This window comes from Festucalex cinctus, chromosome 18 (genome assembly GCF_051991245.1).
Source record: "Festucalex cinctus isolate MCC-2025b chromosome 18, RoL_Fcin_1.0, whole genome shotgun sequence".
Taxonomy (NCBI): domain Eukaryota; kingdom Metazoa; phylum Chordata; class Actinopteri; order Syngnathiformes; family Syngnathidae; genus Festucalex; species Festucalex cinctus.
In genome coordinates this window covers 12,535,004-12,562,816 of record NC_135428.1, presented here as the reverse complement: position 1 = coordinate 12,562,816, position 27,813 = coordinate 12,535,004, and the positions used below count along the sequence as shown (strand labels likewise).

The 27,813-nt window shown below is 42.3% G+C and overlaps 5 protein-coding genes across 10 annotated transcripts in view; 3 read left to right on the top strand and 2 right to left on the bottom strand.

The window, feature by feature from the left end:
- Positions 1-261: 261 nt before the first annotated feature.
- Positions 262-23,898, bottom strand: clip2 (CAP-GLY domain containing linker protein 2). Of its 4 annotated transcripts, none has more exons than XM_077504340.1 (18): positions 23,759-23,898; positions 14,985-15,191; positions 10,040-10,554; positions 8,751-8,875; positions 8,343-8,556; positions 6,655-6,852; positions 6,479-6,582; positions 6,302-6,362; positions 5,823-5,873; positions 4,278-4,577; positions 2,766-3,275; positions 2,645-2,696; positions 2,498-2,581; positions 2,246-2,402; positions 1,156-1,315; positions 895-1,088; positions 538-600; positions 262-444 (listed from the first exon to the last, which is right to left on the bottom strand). In XM_077504340.1, exons 2-18 carry the CDS (start codon positions 15,091-15,093, stop codon positions 423-425), a joined length of 2,919 nt encoding a protein of 972 aa, XP_077360466.1. In that variant the 5' UTR covers positions 15,094-15,191; positions 23,759-23,898; the 3' UTR covers positions 262-422. The 4 variants fall into 4 exon arrangements, with proteins under 4 accessions (XP_077360466.1, XP_077360465.1, XP_077360467.1 ...); XM_077504339.1 differs by lacking the exon at positions 23,759-23,898 and adding an exon at positions 16,633-17,169; XM_077504341.1 differs by lacking the exon at positions 23,759-23,898 and adding an exon at positions 16,633-17,166 and having other exon boundaries at positions 900-1,088.
- On the top strand, positions 18,789-21,625 carry LOC144005891 (claudin-14-like). Its single transcript, XM_077504352.1, has 3 exons — positions 18,789-18,882; positions 18,969-19,221; positions 20,758-21,625. Exon 3 carries the CDS (start codon positions 20,773-20,775, stop codon positions 21,562-21,564), a length of 792 nt encoding a protein of 263 aa, XP_077360478.1. The 5' UTR covers positions 18,789-18,882; positions 18,969-19,221; positions 20,758-20,772; the 3' UTR covers positions 21,565-21,625.
- LOC144005892 (claudin-2-like) lies at positions 22,712-24,795 on the top strand. The gene is made up of 2 exons (XM_077504353.1): positions 22,712-22,792; positions 23,786-24,795. The coding sequence occupies exon 2, from the start codon at positions 23,795-23,797 to the stop codon at positions 24,512-24,514; it is 720 nt and encodes a 239-aa protein (XP_077360479.1). The 5' UTR covers positions 22,712-22,792; positions 23,786-23,794; the 3' UTR covers positions 24,515-24,795.
- Positions 24,240-27,813, bottom strand: part of rbm41 (RNA binding motif protein 41) — a 37,146-nt gene continuing 33,572 nt past the window's right edge. For 2 of the 3 annotated variants that reach the window (XM_077504343.1, XM_077504345.1), the window contains 6 exons: positions 27,615-27,731; positions 27,261-27,462; positions 26,958-27,162; positions 26,323-26,783; positions 26,012-26,162; positions 25,476-25,928 (listed from right to left, as the gene is read on the bottom strand). In XM_077504343.1, the coding sequence (XP_077360469.1) occupies positions 25,807-25,928; positions 26,012-26,162; positions 26,323-26,783; positions 26,958-27,162; positions 27,261-27,462; positions 27,615-27,731 (1,258 nt within the window). In that variant the 3' untranslated portion in view covers positions 25,476-25,806. Of the gene's footprint in view, positions 24,386-25,475; positions 25,929-26,011; positions 26,163-26,322; positions 26,784-26,957; positions 27,163-27,260; positions 27,463-27,614; positions 27,732-27,813 lie in introns of those variants that run through there. The other variant, XM_077504346.1, reaches the window with a different exon arrangement.
- Positions 25,937-27,813, top strand: part of klf8 (Kruppel like factor 8) — a 34,547-nt gene continuing 32,670 nt past the window's right edge. The window contains exon 1 of the mRNA XM_077504351.1: positions 25,937-26,208. The gene's annotated coding sequence lies outside the window, so the exon portion shown is untranslated. The remainder of the gene's footprint in view (positions 26,209-27,813) is intronic.

Sequence of the window (27,813 nt, the reverse complement as noted above, 5' to 3'; positions counted from 1 at the left end):
GGAATAGTTTGAGGTAAGGCGCGATCATTGGGCTAATTTTCATATTAGAATAAAAAAAAAATCCCTGGCGCAGCAAACTTTTGGGCGATTTCGCATGGCGACCAATCCCTTAAATAACACATTTGTCATATCTGCAAGTCCATTGGTAGATTATTTCAAAGTAATAAATAAAAAAACAAAAAAAAAGTGACCCAGTGGAAAGTTCTTGGACTCGAGGCGTTCCTGCTACTGAAACAAAATAAATTAGCCTTCGAGGGTAGCTAATTTCTCTCAAGAATCCCATGAGGCGTTTAATTGACAGTACTTGGTCCTTGCAACTGGCTAATAGGTGCTCTCTCGGCGACCATGCGTGGTTACAGTATCAACTTCATACGTCCGTCGCAGGATCGGACGTTCCTCTGAGAGTCCCGGTTAATGCTTCCTCAGCTTGTATCAGTGCTGCTCCTGAAAACACCCCCAACAACAACAACAAAAAACACTTTTAGCACCGGCGGGTGTAAAACCACGGTAGAAAGTCCATTGAAAAATTCTACGCACGTCTTGAGTGCTGTTGGGCTCCTGATGGTGAATTCCGTTGGCCGACTTGTGGGCTCCGTGCATCTGAACGGGAACAACCAGGACTTATTTGAAAGGAGGCATCAATTTCAGAGGACACGTTCATTTGGACAAATGGCAGAAGAAAAACTTTCCAAATTTCACTGTGATTTCATCAGCTGCAAGCAGTGCCAGGGGTCTTATTTGAGTAAGGCATCAACTTGAGAGGCGGCTTTCATTTGTACCAGGGTGGAGATGGATAATTGTGGGAGGGCATTTATTACAGTTCACCTGGCAACTAACTCAAGTATGGCATCCATTTAAGGGGAGGCCACTATTTGAGGAAATATGACATAGTACCTTACCGGGCTCTTCTCCGGATGCTTGCCCATGGCCTGCACCAGCTGGTCCACCTGCTGGTTGTGCTCCAGGGCTGTCCTCAGAGCGTCCTCGGTGCTAAGCAGCTGCTGGCGCAGGCGGGTCACCTCAGAGTCCAGAGCCGAGGGGTCCAGCATGGAATGGCGGCGGTGGTCCGGGGAGAATCTCTCACGGCCCTGGAATAAAAGGCACAAGATGGCCTCTATTGTCTAATTCTAAACTGTGCCGTCCCTGGTTTCTCACCAGCATAAGGAGTTTTTCCCGGAGCGTCTTGATATCATCCTGCAGTTTTTGCTCCTTCACCTTCCACTCGGCTTTGCGCATTTCACGGTTTAGGTCTTTGTCCATCTCGCGAGAGTGGCGGCGCGACTCCAGAAGCAAAACTCTCAACTCGTTTAGGCTCCTGGTGTGAACAAAGTGAAGAAAGAGTCAGAAAAGAACTTTATTTTGACACACAAATATGACTCACACAGAATTATTTAGCTGACAGATGCCAACTAACACTGACAAGTGGTGAACAGATGCTAATATTTGGCTAACAGATGCTAAGATAACAGAGAACAATAGACTTACATAGGCTTACATATGACAAGCGTGACAAAAAGATGCTAACAGATGCTAAGCTAACAGAGGACAACATAAGACAAACATGACAAAAAGATTCTAACAGAAGACAGCATATGACAAAACAGAAGTAAACAGAGAACAATAAAATATGCGGCTAACAAAGGCCAACATATGACAAAGATGACAAAAAATTCTAACAGATGCTAAGCTAACAAAGGCCAACATGAAAAACGTGACAAAAAATGCCAACAGACGCTAAGCTAACAGAGGACAAGTTGCAACATATGACAAACATGACAAAAAGATGCTAACAGAAGTCAGCATATGACAAACATTACCAAAAGATGTTAACAGATTCTAAGCTAACAGAGAACAATAAAATATACGCTTAACAACATATGATGAACATGACAAAAAGATGCCAACAGATGCTAAGCTAACAGAGGACAAGTTGCAACATATGGCAAACATGACAAAAAGATGCTGACAGACGCTCAGGTAACAGAGGACAACAGGACAAACAGAACAGAAAGATGTTAACTGGTGCTAAGCTAACAGAGAACAATAAAATATACGGCTAACAAAGGCCAACATATGACAAAAAAGATGCTGAAAGACACTAAGCTAACAGAGGACAACATGACAAACATGACAGAAAGATGCTAACAGAGGCTAAGCCAACAGAGAACAATAAAATAAACAGCTAACAAAGGCCAACATATGACAAACATGGCAAAACGATGCTAAGCTAACGTGTCAAACAAACCCCTCTTTCTTCAACAGCTCCTTGCTGATGCTGAGCAGCTGCCCAGAGGCATCATGGGACTTCCTGGTCATGGACTCAAGCTCCGCCTCCACGCGCACCTTCTCCCGCGCCAGGGCTTCGGCCTTCCTTTCCCCCGTGCGAACTTTTCCCTCCAGAACTGTCGTTAAAAAAATAAAAATAAATAAATAATAATAATAATAATAATTTGAACATTTTTCGAGTAAATATTTTAACGCAGGTTGGTAGGCTTACCTCCAATTTGAGATTTGAGGGCTTCAACTTGAGAGGTGAGAGTGGAAACCTCTTTTTCCCTTTTCAGCAGCTTCTCCATGGTTTCTGCAAGGAAGACAATTATTTACATCCTTGGAAACGGCCTGTCGGACAAAACTCAAGTCATACCTTCTATGTTCTGCTTTAGCTTCTCGTCGGTAAGGTGGTTATCGTCGATGACCTACGACAATAAGGCATTGCACAAAACTGTCAAGCAGGCAGCGGATGCTAGCATTGCTAGTTCACTCACGTTAGCGTCGCGGTCAGTCTGGGTGGCCTGCAGCTGATTGGCCGTCACCCTCAGCTTCTCCTGCAGCTTCTGGACCTCCTCCTGGCTGACCTCCTGTAAGGCCCGGTAGTCGGACAACTTGTTCTCGGATATCTCGAGCCGTTCCCTCAACTCCTGGGCGCTCCGGTCGCGCTCCCGTTGAAGCGTCTCCATCTCCGCTATCCTCTTCTCGGCCCTTTGCAGTTTGTCAGCGGCCTCCTCCAAGGCCTCCCTACCGGTGCGGTCCTTGGCCTCTTGGAGGCGAGCGCAGAGGTCCTCGCGTTCCTTGGTGAGGATGGCGGCTTCGATTTTGTACTTGGCCTTGAGGTTCTCCACCTCAAGCTGGTGCTCCATCTTCAGGCCCTCCAGGGCAGCCCGCAGCTCCTGGACGCCCGGCTCTTGGCCCTCGGGCGTGGACTGGTTGCCGGAGAACGAGGCCTTCAGCTCCTCCAGGGACTGCTGGTGGTCACTCACGAGAGAGTCGAATTTAGCCTGCGCGGGGATGAGCAAAACAGCTTTACAATTTGGCATTATCCCGTAAACAACAAACCAACTTAGGGCTAGCAGATGCTAACACATTTAACAGATGCTAAGCTAACAGCCTGTGCGTGGCTAACAAAGCCCAACATATACCAGCACAAAGCTCACAGATGGTAAGCTAACAGAGGCCTGCTAACATGTAGCTCACAGATGTTAAGATGGCTAGCATAAGCTTATGTATGGCTAACAAAGGACAACATTAGAAGCTCAAAGATGCTAAGCTAATTCAGTCCAATTCAAGGCTAGCAGATACTATGCTAACAGACACCCACGTACGGCTGGGACAAACATAACATACAAAACAAAACAAAACTCAAAGATCCTAAGCATGTGGCTAACAAATGCTAAGCTAACAGAGGCCTGCTAACACGTAGCTCACAGGTGCTAAGCTGGCTAACAGAAGCTCATGTATGGCTAACAAAGGACAACATATGTAGCTCAAATATGCTAAGCTAATAGAGGCCAATTCAAGGCTAGATGATACTATGCTAACAGATGCCCAAACATGGCTGAGACAAAACTCAAAGATGCTAAACACATGGCTAACAAAGGACAATACAGTATATAGGATAGCGAAGGCCAAAATATGACTACCAAAGAGGCCTCACAGTCGCTAAGAGATGCTAAAATAGCAGAGACATTTCTTTGTGAATGGACGGCTACCCATAGGCCTACTTAACAAGATGCAAAACATGGCTAACAGATGTTATGCTAACAGAGGCTGATATATGGATAAAAAAATGCTAACCATGGCTAGGGATACTAAAAATGTGGCTAACAGAAGTTATGCTAACAGATGACGATGCAATTCATAACTTGCTAAGCTAACCGCTAAACTAATACATGGCAAATGGAAGGCTACTACTGGCACACAGATGCTAACACAGGCCGACTAACAAGCTGAACAACCTTTTCCAGAAGTGACTTTCTTCCATCTTGTGATTGGCTAATTACCTTCCAGGCGTCCATCATGTCCATGTTCTCTTTGGTGGCCTGCTGGATCTTCAGCTTCAGGTCGCAGATCTCCTGGTTCTGTTTCTCCGCCAGCAATTTCAGTGCCTCCGCCTCCTGTCGGCTCGCCGCCAACGCCGCCGTCATCGTCTCGGAGTCGAGTGCTTGGGTGGGGGCGGTTCCCGGCCCCTCGGCGGCGGCAGGGCCCGGCAGCTGAACCCGCAGGGTTTCCATCTCAGACCTGGTTCGGTTGAGCTCCTCCTCCAGTTGCACGATGCGACTTTGCTCCTCCACCGTGGTTTGCTGTCATCAGGGAGAACAGAGGGATATGAATTAGCATATTTAGAAATACATTTATTATAAATAAAACTATGCAGACTGCAACAGGCTCCTCATTCGGCTCCCTGCTTGGATGGCCACAACATTAGGTACACCAGATCCAATGCCAAAGTGTACCTAATGAAATGTCCAATGTTTGTGTATTGATTTTGGAAATGACACATCGTATTAAAATTAAGACAAGTTCACAAAATACTTGTGACACAACGTTTTCATGTTTTTTTTTTCCATTTAGTGGCATAATTGTTAAACACATTGGCAAAATCAAAATTTGCCAAGTGACACCATGAAATATGAGATTTTTAAGACATTTTCACATCTTTAATATTATCATTATCATAGTTTTAGGGATAATTATTTTTCTTCTTGTATTATTAAAACTTGCCTGTGCTTGCTAAAATTCTGCCTAGCAACGTATTTTTTTAACATATGATGTATAATATTTAATATATATTTTTAGCACAGTCCAATTATCTAAAAAAAAATGTATTTAGGTTTTTAATTTAATATCTTAATCGTAAAAAAAACCCAAAACTGATTTGCTGTATTTATGCTGACTCCAATTCTATCATAAAATATTTGTTTTTTTAATTGATAAAGCATAATTTGATGTATTCATGTAAACTAAAACTGAGCCTAGCACAGTCATTTTTGTATTAGCACTGTAGTTTATATTACAAATAATTATTAGTAGAAATGTAATTACTAAAATATCGTTACATTGCAGCATGTCAAAAAAACATATTTTTCTACTTAATTTGAATTATTTATCACCAAGCAAATTAGCAATAGGACTCACATTCAATTTCACAGAAGAGTCAACAAATATCCAAAGTAATTATTTTTCCCGAAAAACGTCAGCATTGAATGTCATCAGGTGTCATTTCCAAGCAAAGCAATCCGCCAAACGAGGAATCGCTGCGTCCCTTTCCCAACATTTCGAATTGGATTACAAGCAACGTGCCAGCGACAAAGTGGAAAATTGTGAGAAGAGCGCAGCCACTGGCGGATGGGTCATCTACAGTTCAAGCATCGGCTCGAAACAAACGAGACCGAGAAGAAGTCCGGTTCTACTTTGAAGCCACTACTTGATTGGTTTGTAAGACGTCACAGCACAGCAAAGAGGAAATATAGCAAGTGTGTGTAAGGTTAATGTGGCATCCAAAGCAAGATCATGTTTCATTTTAAAATTCTGTTTTTTTTTGTCACCTTGGTCCTCTTACCCAACCCCAAGGATGCTGAGTCATGCTTGCATCTTCCCTGTTGGCAAAAACACACTAAATCATTTAAAACTGATTTTTTTTTTAATCTTATCTTTTGGGTTTTTTTTTTTTTTTTTTTTTTTGCACCATGGGACAAGGAAGTACCCACAACATCCACTAGATGGGGCTGTAGAAACATACTAATCAGACAGTAACAAAAAACAAGCAAGACTATCAGGTCTTTTAATTGCGTTTGCCCCTCAAATCCTGCCTAGCAACAAGTGATACACCATCAAAAGTAAGCCAAGCAATTCTGTGGTCCCTTTAATTCTGCATAGCAACAAGTGATGCTCGCTGGCTAAAACCATCATTTCAACAGTCTTGTCCTTTTTACCTGATATGTGAGGCAGTGGAACCATAAAGTGTTCTTTTCATTGGCCGTGGAATTCTGCCTAGCAACAAGTGACGAGTCCAAATTGTGATTACCTCCAGGTCTCCTTTGGTGATGGACTCCTCTTCCACTCTGAACTGGAGGTCCTCCACCTTCCTGCAAACAACAAGGGGATTATGCTAACATGCTAGCGCACACGACAAGGGTTGACACGCTTCGCCTCATGCTGCTGTTTTGGTCAGCAACAGGCGACAGCTTCCATTCAATCGTACCGTTTCTCTTCCTCCAGCTGATTGGCTAACTCCACCTTCGCTTTCTGCACGCCGGCCAACGCCGCTGTGACTTGCTGCAGGGCACCCTCGTTCTCCGAGACATACTAAGAACGGACAATGAGGTCAGGTTGGACAGTCCCCGTTGGAAGCGACGTGATCAGGTGACCGTTCCCCACCTGCACGTGCTGCGACTTGAGGGCGCTGAGCTCCTTCTCCACCTCACAGATGCGGCTGGTGGCTTTGGCCATGTCGGCTCGCTCCAGGTCACGCTCGGCCAGCAGCTGCTCGATGTGCTGCTGCTTCTCCTTCAGCGCCTCCTGCAGGGCGGTGGTGCTCGAGATCTTGCGGGCGTAGCGCGACGACGTTTCCGTCAGCTTGGGCAGGAACCAAATCAGTTGTCGCGGTAACAGCCAAGGACGAGGAAAAAAAAAAAAAATCATTGGGTGAGGACATATGGAGGACCAAATCTGCCAAAATTCAAAATAAATAAATGACTAAATAAATATTTTTCTTTTCGCTTTTAGCCATTCATTTATTTATTTAGTCATTTATTTATTTTGAATTTTGGCAGTTTTGGTCCTCATAAGGAGATGCAACATTTTTGCAGCCACTAGAGGGTAGTGTTTGACACAATTCTGCTTGGCCTGAGAGATTTTACAAATATTTTTGGGGTTAAATTATCTATCTATAAAGAATACTCAATGTCGTAAATAATGTTTAATGATCATAAACTAACAATGCAGGACATGTTGCGGTACAATGAAGATGACTTCTGATTATTTGTAACTTTATTCTTATTCATCTAAACGCGTAATGTTATGGCATTAATGATTGCTGTCATAAATTTTGTATGCCAAGTTAACAGAAAAAATATGAATACATTTTTTACAATTTCACATAAATATTTACATATACAAATATTTTATAAAGCAGCTGGTACTGACAAAAACGACAAATAAATAAATGATGTAATACAAAATTTGAATCGAAGAATTATTTTTAAAACAGCAAATAAAAATGTACATTTATTAGATCATAATTTTGACATTTTAAGAGGTTCACTAAAAAATATTTATTTTAACCATCAAAACATTTTGTATTACAACTTTATGTATATTTTTTACCAATAATGCAAAAATACCCAAAAATATCTGAATAACTGCAAAACAAAAAACTATGAATATTAATTTGCATGTCTTATAAAACATTTATTATAACTACTACCACAACTACTGCTACTCATAATAATAATATTATTATTAATAATAATGATAATAATAATAATAACATAAGTACAAATAAAAACAACAAACAAAAATTCATTAAAAGTATAGCACATATTCTTTACATTTTTTTAATTATAATTTTTTGGTGCTATTTACAAGATTGATTTTTATCTCCATTAACCTGCTCAAATATGTGTTCATTTTTAACATAAAGAAAAAGTTGCATGATTATTTTAAAAATGAGTCATTTTTAAAATAATAAACAATAAATACAAATACATTGATTAGACTGACATTACATTCTTGAGTACTTGTATAATTTGTTGTGCTTTCAAGGAGAATTTTCTGCCGAGTGTATTTCAATGTCGTTGAATCATGGGGGACACATCCCCATCACTCAAGCCGATTCTTGCTTACGCCGCTATCTTTATGACCGACGGAGCATAAAGTTGATCAGAACGGCTGCCAGCAATTAAGCAAAGTAAAAAAAAAGGGGCGTGACCGCTGAGCAAAAATCAATGCGACGTCGTCCCCGTTTGATTGCTTTTGAGGACGTGGATGCTTTATCAGCGAAAAGGTAAGGGACGAGCGAGTCCCGGGGAGTCACTCCTGATTATCGGGGCCGTTCGTTATCTCACCAGGCCGGCACGGCTGGGTCGCCCGCCCACCGACGAGGCCACCGAGCTGACGGAGCTGATGGACGAGCTGCTGGGGCTGTGGGCCAGCGACGACACGCCCATGGCCACCCGCTTGCTCTTCTTGGCCTTGGCCGGGCTGGTGGACGGGAAGCCGATGCGGATCACCTTGTGGACGGGAGCGAACAGGCCGAACTTGGGGAGACACTGGAAATATCTGCAACACATTGAAAAAATATATGTATATTATCTATTTATTTATTTTAATTAGTGAGGCATATTTGCCCCAATCAGGAATACAAGTTAGAACCCTCTTTTAAGTGCTAAGTTTCTTTTAAGTGCTAAGTGAATGGCTCCATTGACTGCCAACTGTTCAACAGTAGTTTGTGTTGTTTGTTGTGCGCCTTGCACCTTGTACCGGCCACGGCGCCGTCGTTCTTGCCCAGAGGCTCGTCCAGCTCCACGCCGCACCACTCCCCCTTGGCGAAGTCCGTCTCCCCCATGTAGCGAATCACACCCATCTTGGAGCCTCCCACCTGACCGCAAAGAGAGATGTAATTCATGTTTGTACTATGTTTGTATTTCTGTCAAATAATCTTTTTAAAAATAAAATAATGAAAGGAAATATAGCAAAACTATCGAAAAAAAAAAGTGCAAACATATTTGAAGGAAATTAATTCGGAAAAAAAAATACATTTGAAAGAAAAGCAAAAATGTTTCACCAAATAAAAAGCAAATTGAATATATAATGCAAAAAGCATTTATGCAGTTTTTATTTTTGTCTAATAGAAGTGTGTGTAATATTTTCCTTTTTTTTCTCATATTTTGTCTAATATGTGGCTATTTTTCATCAAAAATTATTTTAAAGTAACTGCAGGCTGGCTGTGTTTTTGTCATTTTTTCCATAAATGCATTTTCCATCTAATATTTCCATACATATATATTTTTTTATTATTATTTTAACACTTTTGAACTAGTTTCTAAAATTCCTGTTTTTTGTATTTTGTATTTTTTTTTTATATGGCCCAATATTTAATTTTTTCCCTCTAATTGTGTACTTCTAACATTTTTGTATTTTTTCCCTTTTAGTCTTTACCATGAAAGGGATACTTTACTTATTTAGCCATTTTTGGCAGTCAAACATTAATATTTTGCCTATAATAAATTTGGTATTTTCATTATTTTCGAAAAAAAACAAAAAAAAACAACAACTTGCTGTCGACTGAAAAGCACAAGGACTCAGGTAACCAATCACAGCTCAGCTTGTGAATGTCACATGATGTCATTTTCAGTCGACAGCAAGTTGCAAAATGTGTTTTTAAACGTACTAATTGTACGTGAAAAACAATAAAAGTATCAAATTAATTATAGAAACAATATTAACTTTTTTGGGGCTAAATAAGTGAAGTATCCCTTTATTATTGTATAATTCATTGAACATTTGTGATTTTTTTTAAAATAGTTTCTAAGGGAATATTTCTTAAAATAAATACTAGGATTATTTTTCTAATACTTTTGCGTGTCCACCAAATACTTGACTTTTTTTCCAAACACGTTTACAACAATTTTTTGTAAAATAAGAAAACATTTTTTAATAGATATATAATATGACATATATAATAATAATATTTTTGAATTTGCTGTAATGTTGTCGTCTTTTTTTTTTTCATAGTAATGTATTTTAGGCCATTGATCCTCACCAAAACGCGATCTCCAGCCCTCAGGTCCTTGTCCCCGCCTTTCTTGACGGATCCACTGTCAGACATGTTGGACCCCGACTCGTTTCCCGTCTTGATGGCGCTGTTGAGCAGGCCCTCTCGGAGCGGTGGCGCCGTCGCCGCCCGCTGCCCGACGGGGGCGCCCCCACCCCCGCCTTGCAGGGTCTGATTGTGGGCGCAGAGGGACTCGGCCGAGAGGCCGTCACTGCCCTCGGCGGCCGGCTGCCGCGTGAGCTTGGAGGGCCTCGTGAAGATGCCCTGCAGGGGCTGGCATTCGAAGTAGCGGACGCCGCCCACCGAGCCGTCGTTCTTGCCCAGGAGCTCGTTGAGGATGACTCCGGCCCACTGGCCCGGGGCGAACTGGGTCTCCCCGAGGTAGGCGATGACCCCGGGTTTGACGCCGTTCACCCACACCTGCTCGCCCACCGTGTAGTCGCCCGCCACCTCGTCACCCTCCTCCGACGCTTTGGGCGGCGTGCTGGGCTTGACTGGAGCACCTGGAGACAAAGTTTTGTACAATTAGTCCACTATACCAAGTGAATTATTTGAAGGTGGCGTCAATTCCAGAGGAGATCAGATGGAGATTGTGACCAAGGTTATTTTAGTGAAATAAAACTAACGAAAAAACAAACTGAAATACAAAAAAACAATTTCGTTAATGAAATAAAATAAAAACGGAAATGCGTTTTAAAAAACGAAAACTAACTGTAGCGAAAATATCCTTCGTTTTAGACTTTGGTAATGAACTTAATGCATGAGCCTTTGATGATGATTTTAAATGTGATTTTAAGTAGATTTATTTTGATGCTAACCAGAAAAAGGACGTCAAAAAAAAAAGATAGATAGATAGATAGATAGATAGATAGCTACAGTAGTGATAGACGCTAGCTAGTTAGCTAGGTACAGTAGCGATAGATAGCTGGCTAGCTAGCTAGCTACAGTAGCGATAGATAGATAGATAGATAGCTGGCTAGCTAGCTAGCTAGCTAGAGTAGCGATTGATAGATGATAGCTACCTACAGTAGCGAGAGATAGATAAAAAAGAAAAAAGAAAAAAGGGGGGGGGGGAAGGACGTTTGGAAGTGTGTCACACAGACGTGACATCATCTAGCACAGGTGTGTCAAACCTAAGGCCCGCGGGCCGGATCAGGCCCACAATGGGGTTTAATCCAGCCCGCGAGATGATTTTATAAAAAGTTACAAAAATTATAATTTAATGTCGAACTAGTTAATCAGTCGGCCACAATCAGAATATATAAAATTTGTAACTTCACAAGCAGTCTTCAGATGAGCAATGCAACTTGTATGGGGGAATCATCCCGGGTGTCATTATTTTACACACAACTTAACGAAGCATTTATTAAATAACTAAAATTAATAAAATCAAACAGAACCACCCTGATAACCAATTAAAACTAACTCAATTTAAAAAACAAAACTCAAAACAAAATCATAACGAACTAAAATAAAAAATTCCAAAACTATAATAACCCTGATTGTGACTAACTGCAACGTAACGTATCAGAAACAGCGGCGACATTGTGCGCCTCTCCCTCATCAACCCCCTTTGACCGCGCCGTGCCGGCGATAAACGCAAGCTGTGCGTGCCAGCACGCGGCACAAGGGTGCAAATTGTGCGCTCAGACTCTAATTGGTGCCGAAAAAGTGGGTCAGCAAGACGCATCTGCGATGAAACCGGCCATTCTTTCGCCATTTTTTTTTTTTTACACACAGACGAGTGGGGCTGTGTGCAGTGCGTGCGCGCGGGTTCCGTTGCCGCCTCCGCACCACCCCGAGTTGAAGACCTGCCCGAGGCTTTGTGGCCCCATTGCTGGAGCTTTATGCCCCAATTGCTGCCATATGTTGCTGTTATTGTGGAAATGGCTGACAAGTCGCTCACCGATTTTTTTTCAAAGTGTGTGTTTCCTGTGCCAAAGTAACTCACTAGCGCCCTCTAAGAGTTGGGGGAGGGGGGGGGGGGGGGGTTCCTAAGACAGGCGGACCTGTAAAGTGTCAAGAATCAAATCAAAGAAAATCACAGAACAAGTCAGCCATTTTAGTTTGAAGCAGCCATTTTGGGGCAAATTTCATGAACAAGAGGCTGAGAAAGATCGGGAAAAAAAAATTAGTCAGTCACCAGAGTCATTGAGTGATACAAGATTGAGCAGGCAGTCAGCTATTTTGGATTAATAAAGCCAAATGTAAAATACAAGATATTTTGAAACTATTCCATGAGTATATTTTTTTTTCTCCATTAAAACCCTGACGTATATGATCTGACACATGCAATGCAATGTTAATCCATTGGAGGGCAGTATCACCCAGCTCATGGCTTTTCCAGCGACTTTTTTAAGATTGCCCCAGTTGAGAAAGGAGAGACAACTATATTTACTAATAGTGGGAAATGTTCTTTCTGGTTTTGGGAAATACTAATATGCTTGATATGTCTGTTTATTATTATATTGTTGACAGTTATAAATGTACAAATTTAAAGCATTGTGACCGGTATCAAATATGTATCAAATATGACACAAATCAAAAGTCACATGAGGAAGTTTGCTCAAAAGGACCAATAAATACTCTATTTAAAAATAATCAAAATATATTTCATGGTTCAGGCTTTATTTAAAGCAGCCATTTTGAGGTGAACTTCAGAGCTTGTCTTATCACAACAAAAATGTCTTAATTCTTTCAGGCAACTTTTTTCTCTTGAGAAAATATGATTTATTCTCATAACTTGATATTAAGGCAACTTCTTTATTTCCTATGGCATTTCAGCGTACACAAGTTAGTGGTATGCATTCGTACTCTGCTACAAAGGGCGCATGGACCAAAAAAGGATCCGTCTTTTCAGGCAGATTGGGGCCAGGAGGAGGTTAGACGACCACTTTATATATAGAAAAGAAAACAGGAAATGGTAAACAGTTATGCGTGACCATCCAGGCTTCGGACTCAGCCCTGATTTGCGTTGCCAAGGCGACACATTCGCGTAAAAAGGGAGCCGACCCAGAGCCAAGACTGGCAACACAAGCCTCCACTTTGACCATTGTGCTCGGGCAATGTGAAAACCCGCCATTCATGCGCACAATGAAACCTCCACACAACTTCCTCCGCCTCCAAACGCTGGCAGCGGCCACACCTCTTGCCACCGGCCCGCCTCGGTTATTTACAAGTGCTTCAAATACAGTCGAGGGCGGCAGCAGATGGGAGGAGGCTGAACTAAAGATCACTGAGTTATTTATGACACGGCTGTCTGCTTTATTTATTTATTTATTTATGTATTTATTTATTTATTTTTGCGCAGGTGTCACGATGGAGCTATTCTTCATTTGTGCGTGAGAAGTGTTTAGCTCCAACTAAGGCCCTTTCAGTCATCCAAAAGATTTTGGACTCCTTTGATACACACCAAATTGACATCACTTGAGGAGCATATACAGGGCGGGTGTATTTTTGTCAGTTGTTCATACATATTAGCTAATGTAGCACTTTTTGGTAGTCCTGTTTACATCCTCGTCCACAGATCCCAGCTCGCAAACAGATGTGAGGCCACATGCAACATTTCATGGATTATCTTTCTGATCCCGAACTGACGGTAGTGACGTGATGACGTGACGCAATTTAAGCTGCGAGATGCTGAAACGAGTGTGGGGCGGGGGGTTTCTCTGGAAGGCCGCTAGGATAAACCGCTTGAGAAATGGCATTTGGCGGTGAGAAACAGGTCGATATGGGAGCAGTCCACAGTCTACTTGACTGGGTGGTTTTTGGATTGTGGAATCATGCAGGAAGCTAACGGTAGCTAGCGTTGTTAACATACAATCCAACCTTTTCACAAGATGTACTCACCCTTGTGGGATTAGCCGCCAATCACTTTAGCACTTCATAATCATTTAAATGGCATCAGAGACACAGCTTTAAAAATGGCAGCCATAATTACAATGTCAACATGGCTGAACGTAATGTAGCGGGGATGCTAACATGACATCAAAGCTGTAATTTAGTGGTTAACGTTGGAGGCAGCTGTGTTTACATTTAGTAGGCTGTGATTTAAGGCGCCCATTTAGTGCTACTTGGGAGTCGAAATTCTCAAAAATGCCTCCTTAAGTTCGTTTTCTACTGTGTTTGTTTGTTAGTTAGTTAGTTTAAAGCTAGCATCCTAGCAAACTGATTTTCCAGAAGCTTGTGACGGGATGGTGTACAGATTGAGAACAAATTGGATAAATCTTTATATTAGGCTTTAAGATTTGACCAAATAGTGTATGTTTGGATAAAATGTTAATCACAATTGTTATTGTCATTCATAGGGGAAAGGTTTCTAATCCTGTAATAGGGCCGACGACAACTTTTGTCTTACCAAAGTCTGCTGTCTTATTAACGGTAACACACGCTGCAAAATACAATAGATGGGCTAACAATGCTAGCTAACATTAACGTCGCAGTGTTAGAACCTTTTTAGCAACAGATATTTGTAATACAGGCATATATTCTTTATCCTCCGTGAAAAACGACTTACTGCATCTTAAATACAACTGATCTAACTTGGGCAGTGATTCTTTAGTATGTCACTAGAGGGAGCCCATGCACAACTGCAGCTATGTAGGCCTATGTCCAAAAGTTAATTCTGTTTTTTTTTTCCCAACCTGTGCGTTGTCAAAACAGAAATGACAAGAGTTTAAAAAAAAAAAATCAATAAACAAAATTGACACAAGCAAGTTAAAAGTGCAGCAAAATGTTACTAAAAAACAGCCTGTACAGTTAATAAAGGTTTGACGAGCATGTAGCGTGCATCATGTGTATTCCGCGAAATAGCTTTTCAAATAGCCCAGCTGTGAGTCAGTAAACAGTGCAAACCACAGCAACGACGACCAGACGTTTTTTTTTCTTTTATTTCCCAGCGGAGGATGAGGAGGAGGAGGAGGAAGTGACTTACTGTCTTTGGGGGGCACGGGGGAGCTAGAGGTTCCGCTCCTTCCCATCGGGCTGGAATGCTTCGCCCCGCGTCCGGGGATCTTCAGTCCGCTGGACTTGAGCATGTTCATGGTTTATTAAAAAAAAAAAAAAAAAAAAAAGGCGGTGAAGGCTGGCGGTGAAGGCACTAAGCCAGGGGGTGGTGACCGTCTCCCTCCATGTTTTCCAGCTGAAAATGCAGGCAAAGTTATGAAACATGAAGAGAGTGAATATCATCAAAGTTAAGCAGAACAGACAGCAACAATTCAATGTTAGTGGCCATCACTGAAATATAGTACATGTTTAAACGCTTGGATGAAGATTACAGTTTTAGTTTTTAATGTTACATTTAGTTAGTTAACTCATGTGCTCCCAAAGGCGTATAAATACATTCTATTTTAAATGTTTTAAGTGTCCCAAAGATATATTTATACGTTTTTTTTTATGCTAGAGCATACAGAAGGCTTTGATGCAGCCTTTCAACTGCAACGAACAGGTGAAGAAATGGTAGTAATTACAAAAATGGGCAGCAGGTGGCAGCAGAGTATAAGAGATCAACCAGGGCCATGATAAAAACGAGATGATTTTCCAACAATTCTAAGCAGATTTGTGAATAATGCAGAAACGCAGCTATATTCTAATGCTAATTGCTGCAAAACGGAACCAGATACTTTTTTTTTCCTGATGAAAGAAGAGACTTTAATCTTTCTTTTGGTACGTTGATGTTTTTATAGCAATAGAACACAATATTCTGTTGGCCTTGCAAAAGCAGTCAAAATCCAGTTAAACAGCCAGGAGTGAAGGGGATTGTTTCTGTGAAAATGGCTGAGTGAATGAGTTAAATGCTAGCTAGCTAGCCACAGAAAGCTAGCCTATGGCAGGCTAACAATCATTAATAGCTAGTTGTCAATTTAATACAACTCTTCTCTTGTGGTATTACAACTTTCACAGAAGAAAACGATTTTTCCCCTTTCACAAGTACAAACGTTTTCTTATAATATGATGACTTGACAGCGCCAATTAACTCGCAAAATTAAAATTGTAACTATTTCCACATAACTTACTGCAACTTTCTTCTTGTATTACAATGACATTTTGTAAAAGTATTGATTTAAACTCATACTGTACACATTATGAGACTTTCCTATATTGTGTACTGTACTTCCATGGAAGTCATAACCGCTCCATAATCTACCATTTTCTCACATTTCCTCCGGTTCAGTCCGCCAAAACATGACAAGCACCTGTCAGTGTGATGCAATGCAGTGCTTCTCCAATTTCCAGCCCAATAACAATGTCACTAAGGTTGGTACACAACTAAAAATTCTTATCATCGCCCCCACCCCCATGTCCCTAATATTGTGGCATGTGGTGATGGCTGACACATGCAGGGCTATGAAATGGGTCAAGGATGATGCTAATTGTTACAAATGAAAGCCTCCACCATAATGAGGCCTGCACCTGATAGTGCCGAGGTGGGTGGATGGAGAGGGGGGGTAGATAATGCGCACCTCCACAAAAATGCATCCAGTTTGATCCATTGTTGTGAGCCACACACTGCGGCAAAGAAAGGAAAAAAATACCTCACCTCCATTCAACAAAGGAAAAAAAAAACCTGAGTAAATACTCACATTGAGTCTCACAAGGGTCCAGATATAAAAGGGAGCCACATGGAATATTCCTCACTGGGAAAAGGGAGGATGCCACTCCCTGGGTTGGGGGGATGCAAATATGGATGCTTAGGGTAGCAGAAAGGGAGAGTCCGCCGCGTGGATCCGTTCGACCGGTTAGCACTTAGCTTCCCGGAAGCAAGCATCGGAAAGCGCTCGAGTCTCCCAGAGTCCCCGAGGCGTCTTTTTCGCACCCCACTTTCCGTGTGTCCGACTTTTTCTTCGCGACCACAAACGCATCAGAAGCAACTTTTCTTTCTTCCGATCTTCCCAAAAACGTCTCGCGTGATTTTCTCCAGGGCTCTTTTTTTTCCCTCGCCACCTCTCCTATCGGTTTTCTCCGCGGTGTTTTCCCCCCCTCTTTCTCTCGCTCTTTTTCTTTTTTTTGTTGTTGTTGGGGGGCTTAGCGCAGCCTACCCGTGACTGACTCAACCCACACCGGCGAGACGGAACAAAGGGGTCCGGGGAAGCAGAGCCTCCTGGGGGACGGATGAGAAGACTACAGCCTGACCCCCCACCACCCCCCTGCCAATGGCGCGCTCCGTTCGAAAACATGGGGATTTAAATTCGCCACCACCTTTTGGCTAATGTACACAAGTCATAACTTTACGCTTACAGCGTTTGGCTTCATTTCCATACGTCGCATAATTCGGCACCATTAAAATTTCGAAAAATGTAACAGAGTGACAAACATTATTCTCATTCTCAGTCTTCATGTGTGCCTCGCTCAAGCGATATCATCCAGTCGAAGCAAAAGCAGTCATTCTGTCGAACAAAGACAACATTCTGGTATTAAACCCACGCCGAAATAAAACACAAAATGAAATGTTTAAATAGACTTTCAAAATCATGTACTACATAAATAATTCGTGCCGAAGAGAATTGAGTCTTAAAATGAAGACATTCGGATCGGAGTTCGGTGTGGGCAAATCTGTACATTAACGCGAAGACGTAATTATTGTTACGTGGGCGTTATACAACGAATTTGTTCAGGGTTTCGTCACCTCATATCCTCCTGTCAACACTCAAAACATTCACGTCTAAGATTCATGCTCATATTTAACTTTTGACAAAGCGCAAAATTACAATCAGGATTACGTTGTGCACTTCCGGGCCGGCGAGATTTACAACCACCCGATTGGGCAGTGTAAAAAAAAAAAAAAAAAAAAACGCTCCCGGTTTGAACGATCACGTGACTTGTCATTAACACCCGTATTTATGTATTTTTATTTATTTAGTTTACATTTTACGCTCTATTGCAAGAAGAAACATTTACAGTATGTCCTTGTCTCTAACAATTTTCAAGCTACAATCTTTTGAAATACTTTATTTAATTAAAAAAATTTTTTACTCCTGACGAACCTTTTACATGCAATTACAGCAATATTTCATATTACCCGGCCACCCGGCCATTTACTCACTGCCATGTGATGAGTCGGTTAGGAAAAGCGGTGTCGAATATAATCGGTGTAACGGTGAGGAGATTTGACTTTGTGAAGAAGCCAGCTGATTGAATCCCTGAGGGTTACGCTCACTTGTTTGGTCTGTGTGACTGTATTATACTGCCCCCCGGTGGCCAAGGTGGCCACAACAGAAACAGGGAACAGTACAATGAATCGAATGGAAAACATTAAACCATGATGGCAAATGTTCATCAATTTACAGTATTCTCTACAGTTTATTTGATTTAAAAAAAAAAAAAGTATTTTTTTTATGTTTTGTTTTGTTTGGGGATTTTTTGTTTTTAAGAATTAAAAAAAAGGTGTTTTTGAACAGAAAGTTTTTGGGTTTTTTTTTTAAGAAAAAGTTAATAGGTAATATAGTTATTTTATTCATTAGTTTTATGGATTTTCCGGGGGGGGGGGAGTCACAAATTGAAAAAAAAAATGTTTTTATTAATTTGTTACTTACAAAAAAAAAAATGGCAAGAAGCCGACTTTATGCATACAACGATAAATAGATTTATTTATTTAATGAATTTGACAGAATGTATTTCATCTGTATTATATTTATCAATCTTGTTATTGTTAGAAATAATGAATGAATGATTTTTTTTTTTCATGGCAACATTTCCGGATAATAAGGTCCCTGTTCCGTTTCCTAATAAAGGCCTCAGTGTTTGAACCCAGTGGATGGAGCGCTCGCCGGCACTGCGGGATTATTCCACTCTTTTCTAATCCCATTAAAGCACCGCGTGAGGGCAGGAATACTGTACGGTGAACGTGGGGGTGAAGGATGGCAAAGGTTGTTTTGTTTCGCCAATGAGAGAATCATTAACTGTCGCGTGTGTTTGACAGGAGGCGACGGCCCGGATGGCGACACCCATCATCTGATGAGGATGCTACGCACGAGCACACATGCGCGCGTGCACACGCACACACACATCCATTGTCCTTCCTTGCAAATCCACCTGCTTCCGAAAATGCATTCAAAGTCTTCAAAAGTGACTTTGAGGGTTGGGTTGCAAGGCCGCAGAATGTTGAAGTGGACAGAAAATTTGTGATTTTTCAACTGGACAAAGCAGCAAGCAACAGGAGCGACTGATTCACTGTAAGTCAGCTTTTTGTGTCGTTTGCTTCTCATGCCACAAGTCTTTCATTAGATACAATACAGTCAAAAGGTACATTTTGATGTAAACTTATTTGTGATATATTTAAAGATGAGGTTGACATTATACAACACGAGACAAGTTACAAGCTAACATTAAGCAGGGAAGTCTTAACTGTTTATTTGACACTTTTTGAATGTAACATTTCACAAGACATATATGAACAAAAATTAAACTATATAACCTTGAATGATACAGAGGTTACAAGATTTCACATCATCAAGGCTAATTCTGCATCCTATTTATGAAAAAAAAAGTGTTGTGTTGAATAGTCAAATCATCATTTTGAGACATTTTCTCAAAATGGACGCCAAGATAAACGCAAGCAATAATTTGTAATTAGCAAGATGCTAATTGCTAGTTAGCAACAAAAAGTTGGGATGGTTATTTGATAACCACTAACTAAAGAAAGATAGCGAATAGCTCAACCTATAGCTGTCATTTTTTGTATGTTTTCTCAAAATGGATGCATCAACATGTGCATAATTTGTAACGATCCTGTAATTTTTGTGTATTTTATCAAAATAGATGCCTGAACAGATGTGTGCAATGAGTAGCGAGCGTGTTCTTTTTCCTAGTTAGCTACAGAAAGCTAATAAATACCTCCATTGAGCTGTGATTTTTGTACATATTCTCAAAAATGGACGCTGTAGTTGTTAATTACTAGTTAGCTTCAGAAAGCGGGCGGATAGCTCCAGTTAAATGTCATTTATGTACATTTTATCAAAACTGACACTAATTACAATCTAATTGCTAGTGAGATACAAAAAAGCTGGTGGTGGTAATTGTTATTTTAACGATGCATAATTTTAGCTAGCTACTTAGTTGCTCCCGCGACCCTTATGAGGAATAAGCGGTCAAGAAAATGGATGGATGGATAGTTAGTTGCTAATTGCCAGTTAACTACTAGCCTACAAACCCACTCTCTAGCTAGCTAGCTAGCTAACTAGCTAGCTAGCTAGCTAGTTATCAACTAACTCGTAAATTATCTATGAAAGTCAGAAAGTAGCTTCGTAGCTTGTGGCCATTTTCCCATCGTAGCCACAGCTTCTCTAAATCAATGCATTGACTCTACTTTGTCACGAAAACCTTGTTTGCGAGAAATCATGAAAGCAGCATGAAAGTAGGAATGTAGCTTAGTAGCCATCTAGTTAGCCACAGCTAAGATGGAAGGTTCTCAAAATAGATGGTTTGAATATACTTTGTCAAGCAAACCTTGTTAGCTAGTTAGATACTGTTAATGAGTAACTTAGATGTACTAGCTAGAAGCTAACAAGCGACAAATCTGTAGCCAGGTAGTCAATTAGCAGCAGTACACAGTAGTTGTGATTAAATAGCAAATAATGAGCTACTGAGGTTTCAAAAATCTTGCTCGCTAGTTAAGCTTCCATTTATTGACACGCAGGTTAGAAATTTTAGCATTATAGTCATCCAACTGTGTCTGTTCTCACTTTGCATTTGTGCTTGTGGCTACCCAGGCTTGTTTGCTTGCCATGGCCTCTGCGGCTCTGGAGCTGGTGGGCTTCTTCTTGGGCCTGCTGGGCCTACTGGGCAGCCTGGTGTCCACAGTGCTCCCCTTCTGGGAGAACACAGCGCACGTCGGCTCCAACATCGTCACGGCCTCGGGCAACGTGAAGGGCCTGTGGATGGCGTGCGTCCACCAGAGCACTGGGACCTTCCAGTGCGATACGTACAATTCCATCTTGGCACTGTCCTCTGACCTCCAAGCATCCCGGGCCCTCATGGTGATCTCTCTGGTGCTGTCCACCCTTGGCCTGGCCATCGCCGTCCTGGGCATGCAGTGCACCGTCTGCCTGGAGAGCTCCGGGGAGCTCAAGAGACGGGTGGCGGGCGTGGGCGGGTGCTTCTTCCTCCTTGCGGGCTTCATGACGCTGGTGCCCGTTTCCTGGACCACCAACAATGTGATACAGAACTTCTACAGTCCCAGCGTGCCTGCCACGCTCAAGTTCGAGCTCGGCGACTGCCTCTACTTGGGCATCGTCTCCGCTGTGCTCTCTATGCTCGGGGGCAGCATGCTGGCCTTGTCTTTCTGTGAGGGACATGAGGGTGGAGGACACCGGGGGAGGCGGTATGGGGGTGGGGGATACCCGTACCCGGTGGGCGGAGGCAGTGTGCCAGGGGTACGAAATCCCGCCACCCTGCAAATGGGAGGCATCGGTGTGAACAGTCGGGGTCATGCGTTGGTCCGAAGTGGTAGCGGGAGCTCTGGGGGAGTCCATGTGAAACCATTAGCGGCAGGATATGATGTCACGGGATACGTGTGATGTATTCATGTTTTTTTGTTGTTGTTTTTTTTGCAATGAAATAAATAGTGCCTTGTTTGAAGAGTGTTCAGATACTTTTGAGATAACTGTGGCTCAACTACTGATGCTATGCTAATGTGGGGGGCTAGCTAGCTGGATAAAGCTCAGCCACCCACATATCTGCAAAATGCTAATGTTAATGTGAGGCCTAATTGCCAGTGTTATCATGCGAACCAAAATGCTAATGTTATGCTACTCATTTAACCGTATTTGTTGTCGCGTTGGACACATCTAGGAGCTAGCTCACATCATACCAACATGCTAACATTGTGCAATTAGCGTGCTAGTTAGGATCTATGGCTCTGGATAATTTTTCGAGGTCATCCACCCAAAATGCTAATGTTATGCCACTAAAATGTGAGACCGAGTTAATATGTCTCCGTGAACTAGCCTACAAACGTAAAGTACACATTAAAGTCCATTAAAGAGCAACAAGTGACCTACAAACAGAAAGCATACAAAAACAAACAAACCAAAGGGATCAATACTGGATGTGTGATAACTCAACTGAACTAGCATCTGCGCCCATATTTACAAAGACTCTTGACTTCGCTTAGATTAAGAGCTCATAATGTAGGCCTGATAAACATATCAAGATAATCTGGTCCCGATTAGTCTGTGGTCTGAAGTGTACTAATGTGAATTTGTACCAATAATATGGACCAAAATGGGTACAAAGGTTTCCAAAGAGACAAGCATTCTTAGGAGGTGCGTTCACTTGCTGAGTACGAAACCATACTCTGCGTTTTTGATCTTGGGAAATCTTTGCCAGGAAGTGTGGTTGATCCCAGTGAACATACCCTCAACACCTCACAAGGGAGGCGTCCGGGCATCCAAACCAGATGCCCGAGCCACCTCAACAGGCTCCTTTCGATGGGGAGGAGCAACAGTTCTACGCTCCTCTTTCTCAGGGACAACCCTGGGAAGAAAACTGATTTTGGCCGCTATCCGTGATTGTGTTCTTTCGATCACTACCCACAACTAGATGAACCGGAATATCGAAAGCTATGTCTTTAAGCTCATCTTCATCTTCACACTGATGCACAAAAGTGAAATAAAGATATTAAATATTAGAGGTATGATGACAATGATGAAACAATAAAGACATCAGACATCATGCTCCACACATAAACACAAGGAGACCAATTTGTTTGGTTTGGCCTAACTCTTGGACAGACTCTCTTCAAGTGTGAGTAGAATTTCAAAAAACTCGTGTTCAGTAGTCAACAGCTGTCATTTTGGGACATTTTCCCGGAAAAATTTGTATTGTATCTGCACTGAACTGTTTATCAACGGCTTGCGGCATTTCTTGAAAATGCGGTCTTCTCAGATGTATTAAGTTAGCCACAGCTACCATGGAACGTTACCAAAAATTAGGGCTGCTTGATTATGCAAAAATAATAATCACAATTATTTTGACAATAATTGAAAGCATGATCATTCAAATTACTGTTTATTTCTTCGTACTAAACAAGAAAATGTTTAAAAATATTGAGACAAATAAAATAAAAATAGAAACACTAATAATTATGTAAGTTCCTTTTGGACCAAACAGAATTTATAATAATAATATATATATATATATATATGTTTATTTATGTTGGCAAAAACTTCAAGTTGGAGTGTATTGGAATGATCTTTTTTTGTACAAAACAAGAAAATGTTTAAATGTAAAAACACAAATAAAAAATTATTCAGACAAATACAATTATTTTAATCACTATAATTATGCAAGTTCCTTTTGGATGAAACATTTAATAAATTTTTAAATTAAATAAATTTTGAAAATGTGCAAATATATAAATTTAAACAACTCAAAAATTAGTATTAATATTTTTTTAGTTTTTTACAATTATGATGATTTTGTAGTTGTGGAGTGAAACAATTGAAATTCTAATTTCAATTAATTGCACAGCCCTACCAAAAATACAAACTTGAAGACAATTTGACTGCAAAAAAATTGTTAGCTAGTTTGCGGACATAGCTACTTTCATTGGTTGGTTTGCTCGTTCTTTGCATACTTAATAGAAGCTAGTCGCTAATTGGTTCCAAGAGAGCTCATGGCTAACAAGCAACTCAAAATCCTTTTTTTTTGCTCATTGATGTGCAAGTTAGCATTTTTAGTATATGGTCAGCTAACTGCTTGTGTACTCACTCTCCATTTGTTCCCGTGTCTCCTCAGCGCCGTTTCATGGCAATGGTCTCTTTGGGTCTGGAGCTGGTGGCCTTTTTCCTGGGTTTGATTGGCCTACTGGGCAGCCTGGTGACCACAGCGCTCCCCTTCTGGGAGGTGTCAGTGGGCGCCTCAACAGGCCTGTGGATGGAATGCATGCACGGGCTGAACGGGAGCACGGTGTGCTCCATGTACAAGTCCGTCCCGACGTTGTCCTACGATCTCCAGATGTCTCGGATCCTCATGGTGGTCTCCCTGGCGCTGTCCACCCTGGGCCTGCTCGTCACCGTCGTGGGCATGCAGTGCACCATCTGGCTGGAGAGCTCGGAGGCGCTCAAGAGTCGGGTGGCAGGCACAGGCGGGTGTTTCGTCTTCGCCGCCGGCGTCATGTCGCTGGTGCCCGTCTCGTGGGCGGTCCACCAGTTGATCGGGAACTTCTCCAGTGTGCCGGGTACGTGCCTCTACCTGGGTATCGCCTCGGCCGTCGTCTCTATGCTGGCCGGCTGCATGCTGGCCGTGTCCTTCCACGACGGAGAACGTCGGGGCAGCTACACGTACAAGTGTGACGGCGGCGGGATCCCCATGGCGGTGGCGGAGAACTCCAGCAGCCTGCAAATGGGAGGCATCGGCATGAGCAGCGGCGGGCAGGCGGGGTTTCGAAGCTGCCCCGCCGGGAGCTTCCTGGAAGTTCATGTGAAACCCATCGGCTCATCGTATGATATCGCACGATGTCTGTGATGTCACATAATCAGAATTGATCAATGTTCCAGACCAGAGATGAGTTCGTTTTTTTTTGTTAATCGGAAAGTTTTGAGGAATTGTGGTTACAATGCGAAGGCTATATGCTTTGAATAAACGACAATCAATTTGGAATTTAACCAATACAAAACATGTTTTGTGTAGTTTCTGTATACGATTAATTGACATTACATTTAGCTTCCGAAGGAACTTGAAAGTCAACCATGCTCACTTTGGAGGCTGAACAACACTGGGTATTGAGATCTTGATCTGAAACAATCAAAGCCGAAATTCCACAAATTCCAGGACTCTGGGGGGGGGGGGGGGGGGGGGGGGTGAATATCCCCACCCCTCTCCTCTTTTAACTAGATCCATTCATAAGAAACTAATTGGGACATTTTTTAATCCTGTTGTAATACCATTGTAATCCCATGGTCCAATATTTTGGACCTAAGAACACTAACCCGACCCCTAACAACATCACCATCTAGTGTCCAAAAGGGAGAGGGAGTGGGAGAGAGAGGGAGTGGGGGATAGAGGGAGTGGGGGATAGAGGGGGGGGGAGAGAGAGAGAGAGAGAGAGAGAGAGAGAGAGAGAGAGAGAGAGAGAGAGAGGGGAAAAAAAACAGTATTTGAAAGACCAAACAAATCAAACCTGCATAAAAAAAAAACATAGAAAAATAATTGCATATCCTGACTCTAATTTTAACATACAAAATATGTAATTGCTTTTAATTATCTATAGTGACATTAAAATATTTTATAATACACTAACTGTTATTAACAATTATTAATTTTTGAGAAGTTAATTATTTTTTTATTTAATCGTAGAAATTAATCATCATCATACACAACATGAATTTAATTGTTTTAATGCAACAAAAATCTTAAAACTCATCAAAATAATTGTGGAAAAAAAAAATCTCAATCAAAATTGAAATTAGAAACTCCTCTACATCCGTTAAAAATATTCTTTTTTATTAATATGTAAAATGTTACTGACAGATTCCAATGAAAACAAGTTGATAAAGCATCAAAATATTTAATGCATGAATTTAAAAAATTATATTTGGTGTTTATGGCAAACAATGTTTTCTTGCATGAAAATATTCATATAGACAATATTTTAAACTGCATTTTCCTCTTTTTTAAATAAAACTACAGACACAATCCAGTCATATGTACAATTGTACTCATGCATGAAAATTTATAAGCTGTAATAACACAAAAATAAATATATAAAAAAGCAAAATGTCAGTCTTGGCTACTTCTGAGAAGTTTTTGTTTACTTTTCACGTCTTCGCTTCCCTTTTGGCGGCTTCCTTTCGCTCGCGGCCAAACTCCAGCACCAAAGGTTTCCCTAGCAACCGGTAACCATGGAGCAGTTGCAAAGCATTCTGGGCCGTTTCCGTGTCTCCATACAAACACACACACAAAGCACCCATAAATACAGCGTGTATTTAACATTAAGTTCGAAAAAAGCCAGCGCGTACTCACCTGGCAGAGTGACAAAGGCCTGACCCTTCATACGTCCGGTCAGGAGGCGGTACAGCAGCGGGGGTCCGCCGCCGGCCCCCTCAAATCTGGAGAAGAGCGCCACCAGCTGGGCCACAGACGCCTGCGGACTCAGGTTCTTCACGCACACCACCTGGAGTGGAAACAGAAATCTCAGTGACTATGAGGAAAGAGCACAAGTGAGTTGAAATGCTTCATGTAGTGCTTTGCCGCCATCTTGTTTCACCTATGGGCAATTCAAAACCATTTTACAGCGGCGTCAATTACGGATAGTGTGCATTTAATGGCCATACTCTAGAGGGTTTTCCAGGCTGGTAGTTCCGGAATCTCGGGATGCTCCGGATGCCCTCATGACTTTCCCGGTTATCCAGGATTTCCTGGTCCGTCACGGTCACCACCCGCCCTGTGACCATCAGCGGCCGGCCCGAGCCGGCCCCCTCCCCCCCACGCAGGCTGCCGATTGGCCGGCTGATCTCCAGCGGAGGAGCAGAGTGGCGCTCCAGTAATTCTGGTGAGCCTTCCTCTGATTGGCTGTTGCCTTTATGTACAGAGTGGCAGTCCGGCAGTTCTGGTGAGCCTTCCTCTGATTGTCTGTCGCCTTCCGATAGCGTGTCACGTGACAACACAGATGTAGAAAGGCTTAATGTTCCGGCCGCTTCTACACCCTGGGGGGACTTGCTGAGAAGATCTTTGTACAGGGAGTTCATTGGATCTGTAGATGTCGCTCCTTGTGGGCCATCTTGGTTATTTTCATCTGGAAGGAGGAGAATGTCTTTTATATCATTTGTGCGTCAACCATTTCCTCACATAGTGACATCTAGTTGAAAAATAAACACTCCAAATAGAGCACTCCCTTTTTTCCCCATAGCTTCTAAATCTTAATGGTCGCAATTTTCCACTTGAAGAAGTAAACACCTCTCACTCCTACCTCGATGGTAGAGCGCAGAGAGGAAGCCTTGGCGGTCACTGCCCTGGAAGAGCGCCTGCTCGATCTCCATCTCGCGGCGGGACAGCGGCCGGCTGGCGGCAAAGCGCTGGGGTCGCGCCAAGAGCTCTGCCCGGGCTGCGATCTTATCTTGGATGGCTTGGAGGCGCTGCCGCTTAACGCCGGGCGCCGCGCAAATGCTTTGACACTGAAACAAAAACATGGTTGCAAAATTCAGACTTTCCATGGAAATTTGCCAGATATGTTCCACATCAGACTGATGAGAAACCTTCCCGTGGCATCTACCTGTTCAGGTACTTCCAGGGTGTCCCTGTTCTGCCACAGCTGGATCTCAGCGTCTGTGAGGCCAAGCTCCCGCAGGCCAGCGAGCTCCTGTTCGTCCTCTTGCAGTGCCTGGAACTGAGACAGGCTCCGCACGCCGGACGCCTGCTCACCGAACGGCCGGTAGAGCGCTGCCGGTGCAAAGCTCCTCTTCTTGGCCACACATCTGAACCACATGTGTAGTGATTGAAGAGGTGACAATTTGAACACTTCTAATTGCTGTATAAGTGTTACAAAGTAACTAGTACAGTTAATATTAAGGTAAAAACAATCAAATGACAAAGGTATACTACTTAGGTGCTTTGGCCATTTTGTCACCTTTCAATGTCGACCTGGGTATGGAGTTGCCGCAGCAGGAGGCCGTGAAGTTGCCGCTGTCCCTCCGTCTCCTGTTCCTCCAGCAGTGGGCCATCCTCGCACGATTGCCTGCTCACTCTGAACACACACACACACACACACACACACACACACACACACACACACACACACACACACACACACACACACACACACACAC

Coding starts and splice junctions, on each gene's coding strand:
- LOC144005891 (XM_077504352.1), top strand. CDS start 20,773: ATGGCCTCTGCGGCTCTGGAGCTGGTGGGCTTCTTCTTGGGCCTGCTG.
- clip2 (XM_077504340.1), bottom strand. CDS start 15,093: ATGAACATGCTCAAGTCCAGCGGACTGAAGATCCCCGGACGCGGGGCG. Junction 5,874..6,301: donor TCACCAAAGGAGACCTGGAG/GTAATCACAATT, acceptor TTTTGCCAACAG/GGAAGATGCAAGCATGACTC. Junction 1,089..1,155: donor GGGAAAAACTCCTTATGCTG/GTGAGAAACCAG, acceptor CTTTTATTCCAG/GGCCGTGAGAGATTCTCCCC.
- LOC144005892 (XM_077504353.1), top strand. CDS start 23,795: ATGGCAATGGTCTCTTTGGGTCTGGAGCTGGTGGCCTTTTTCCTGGGT.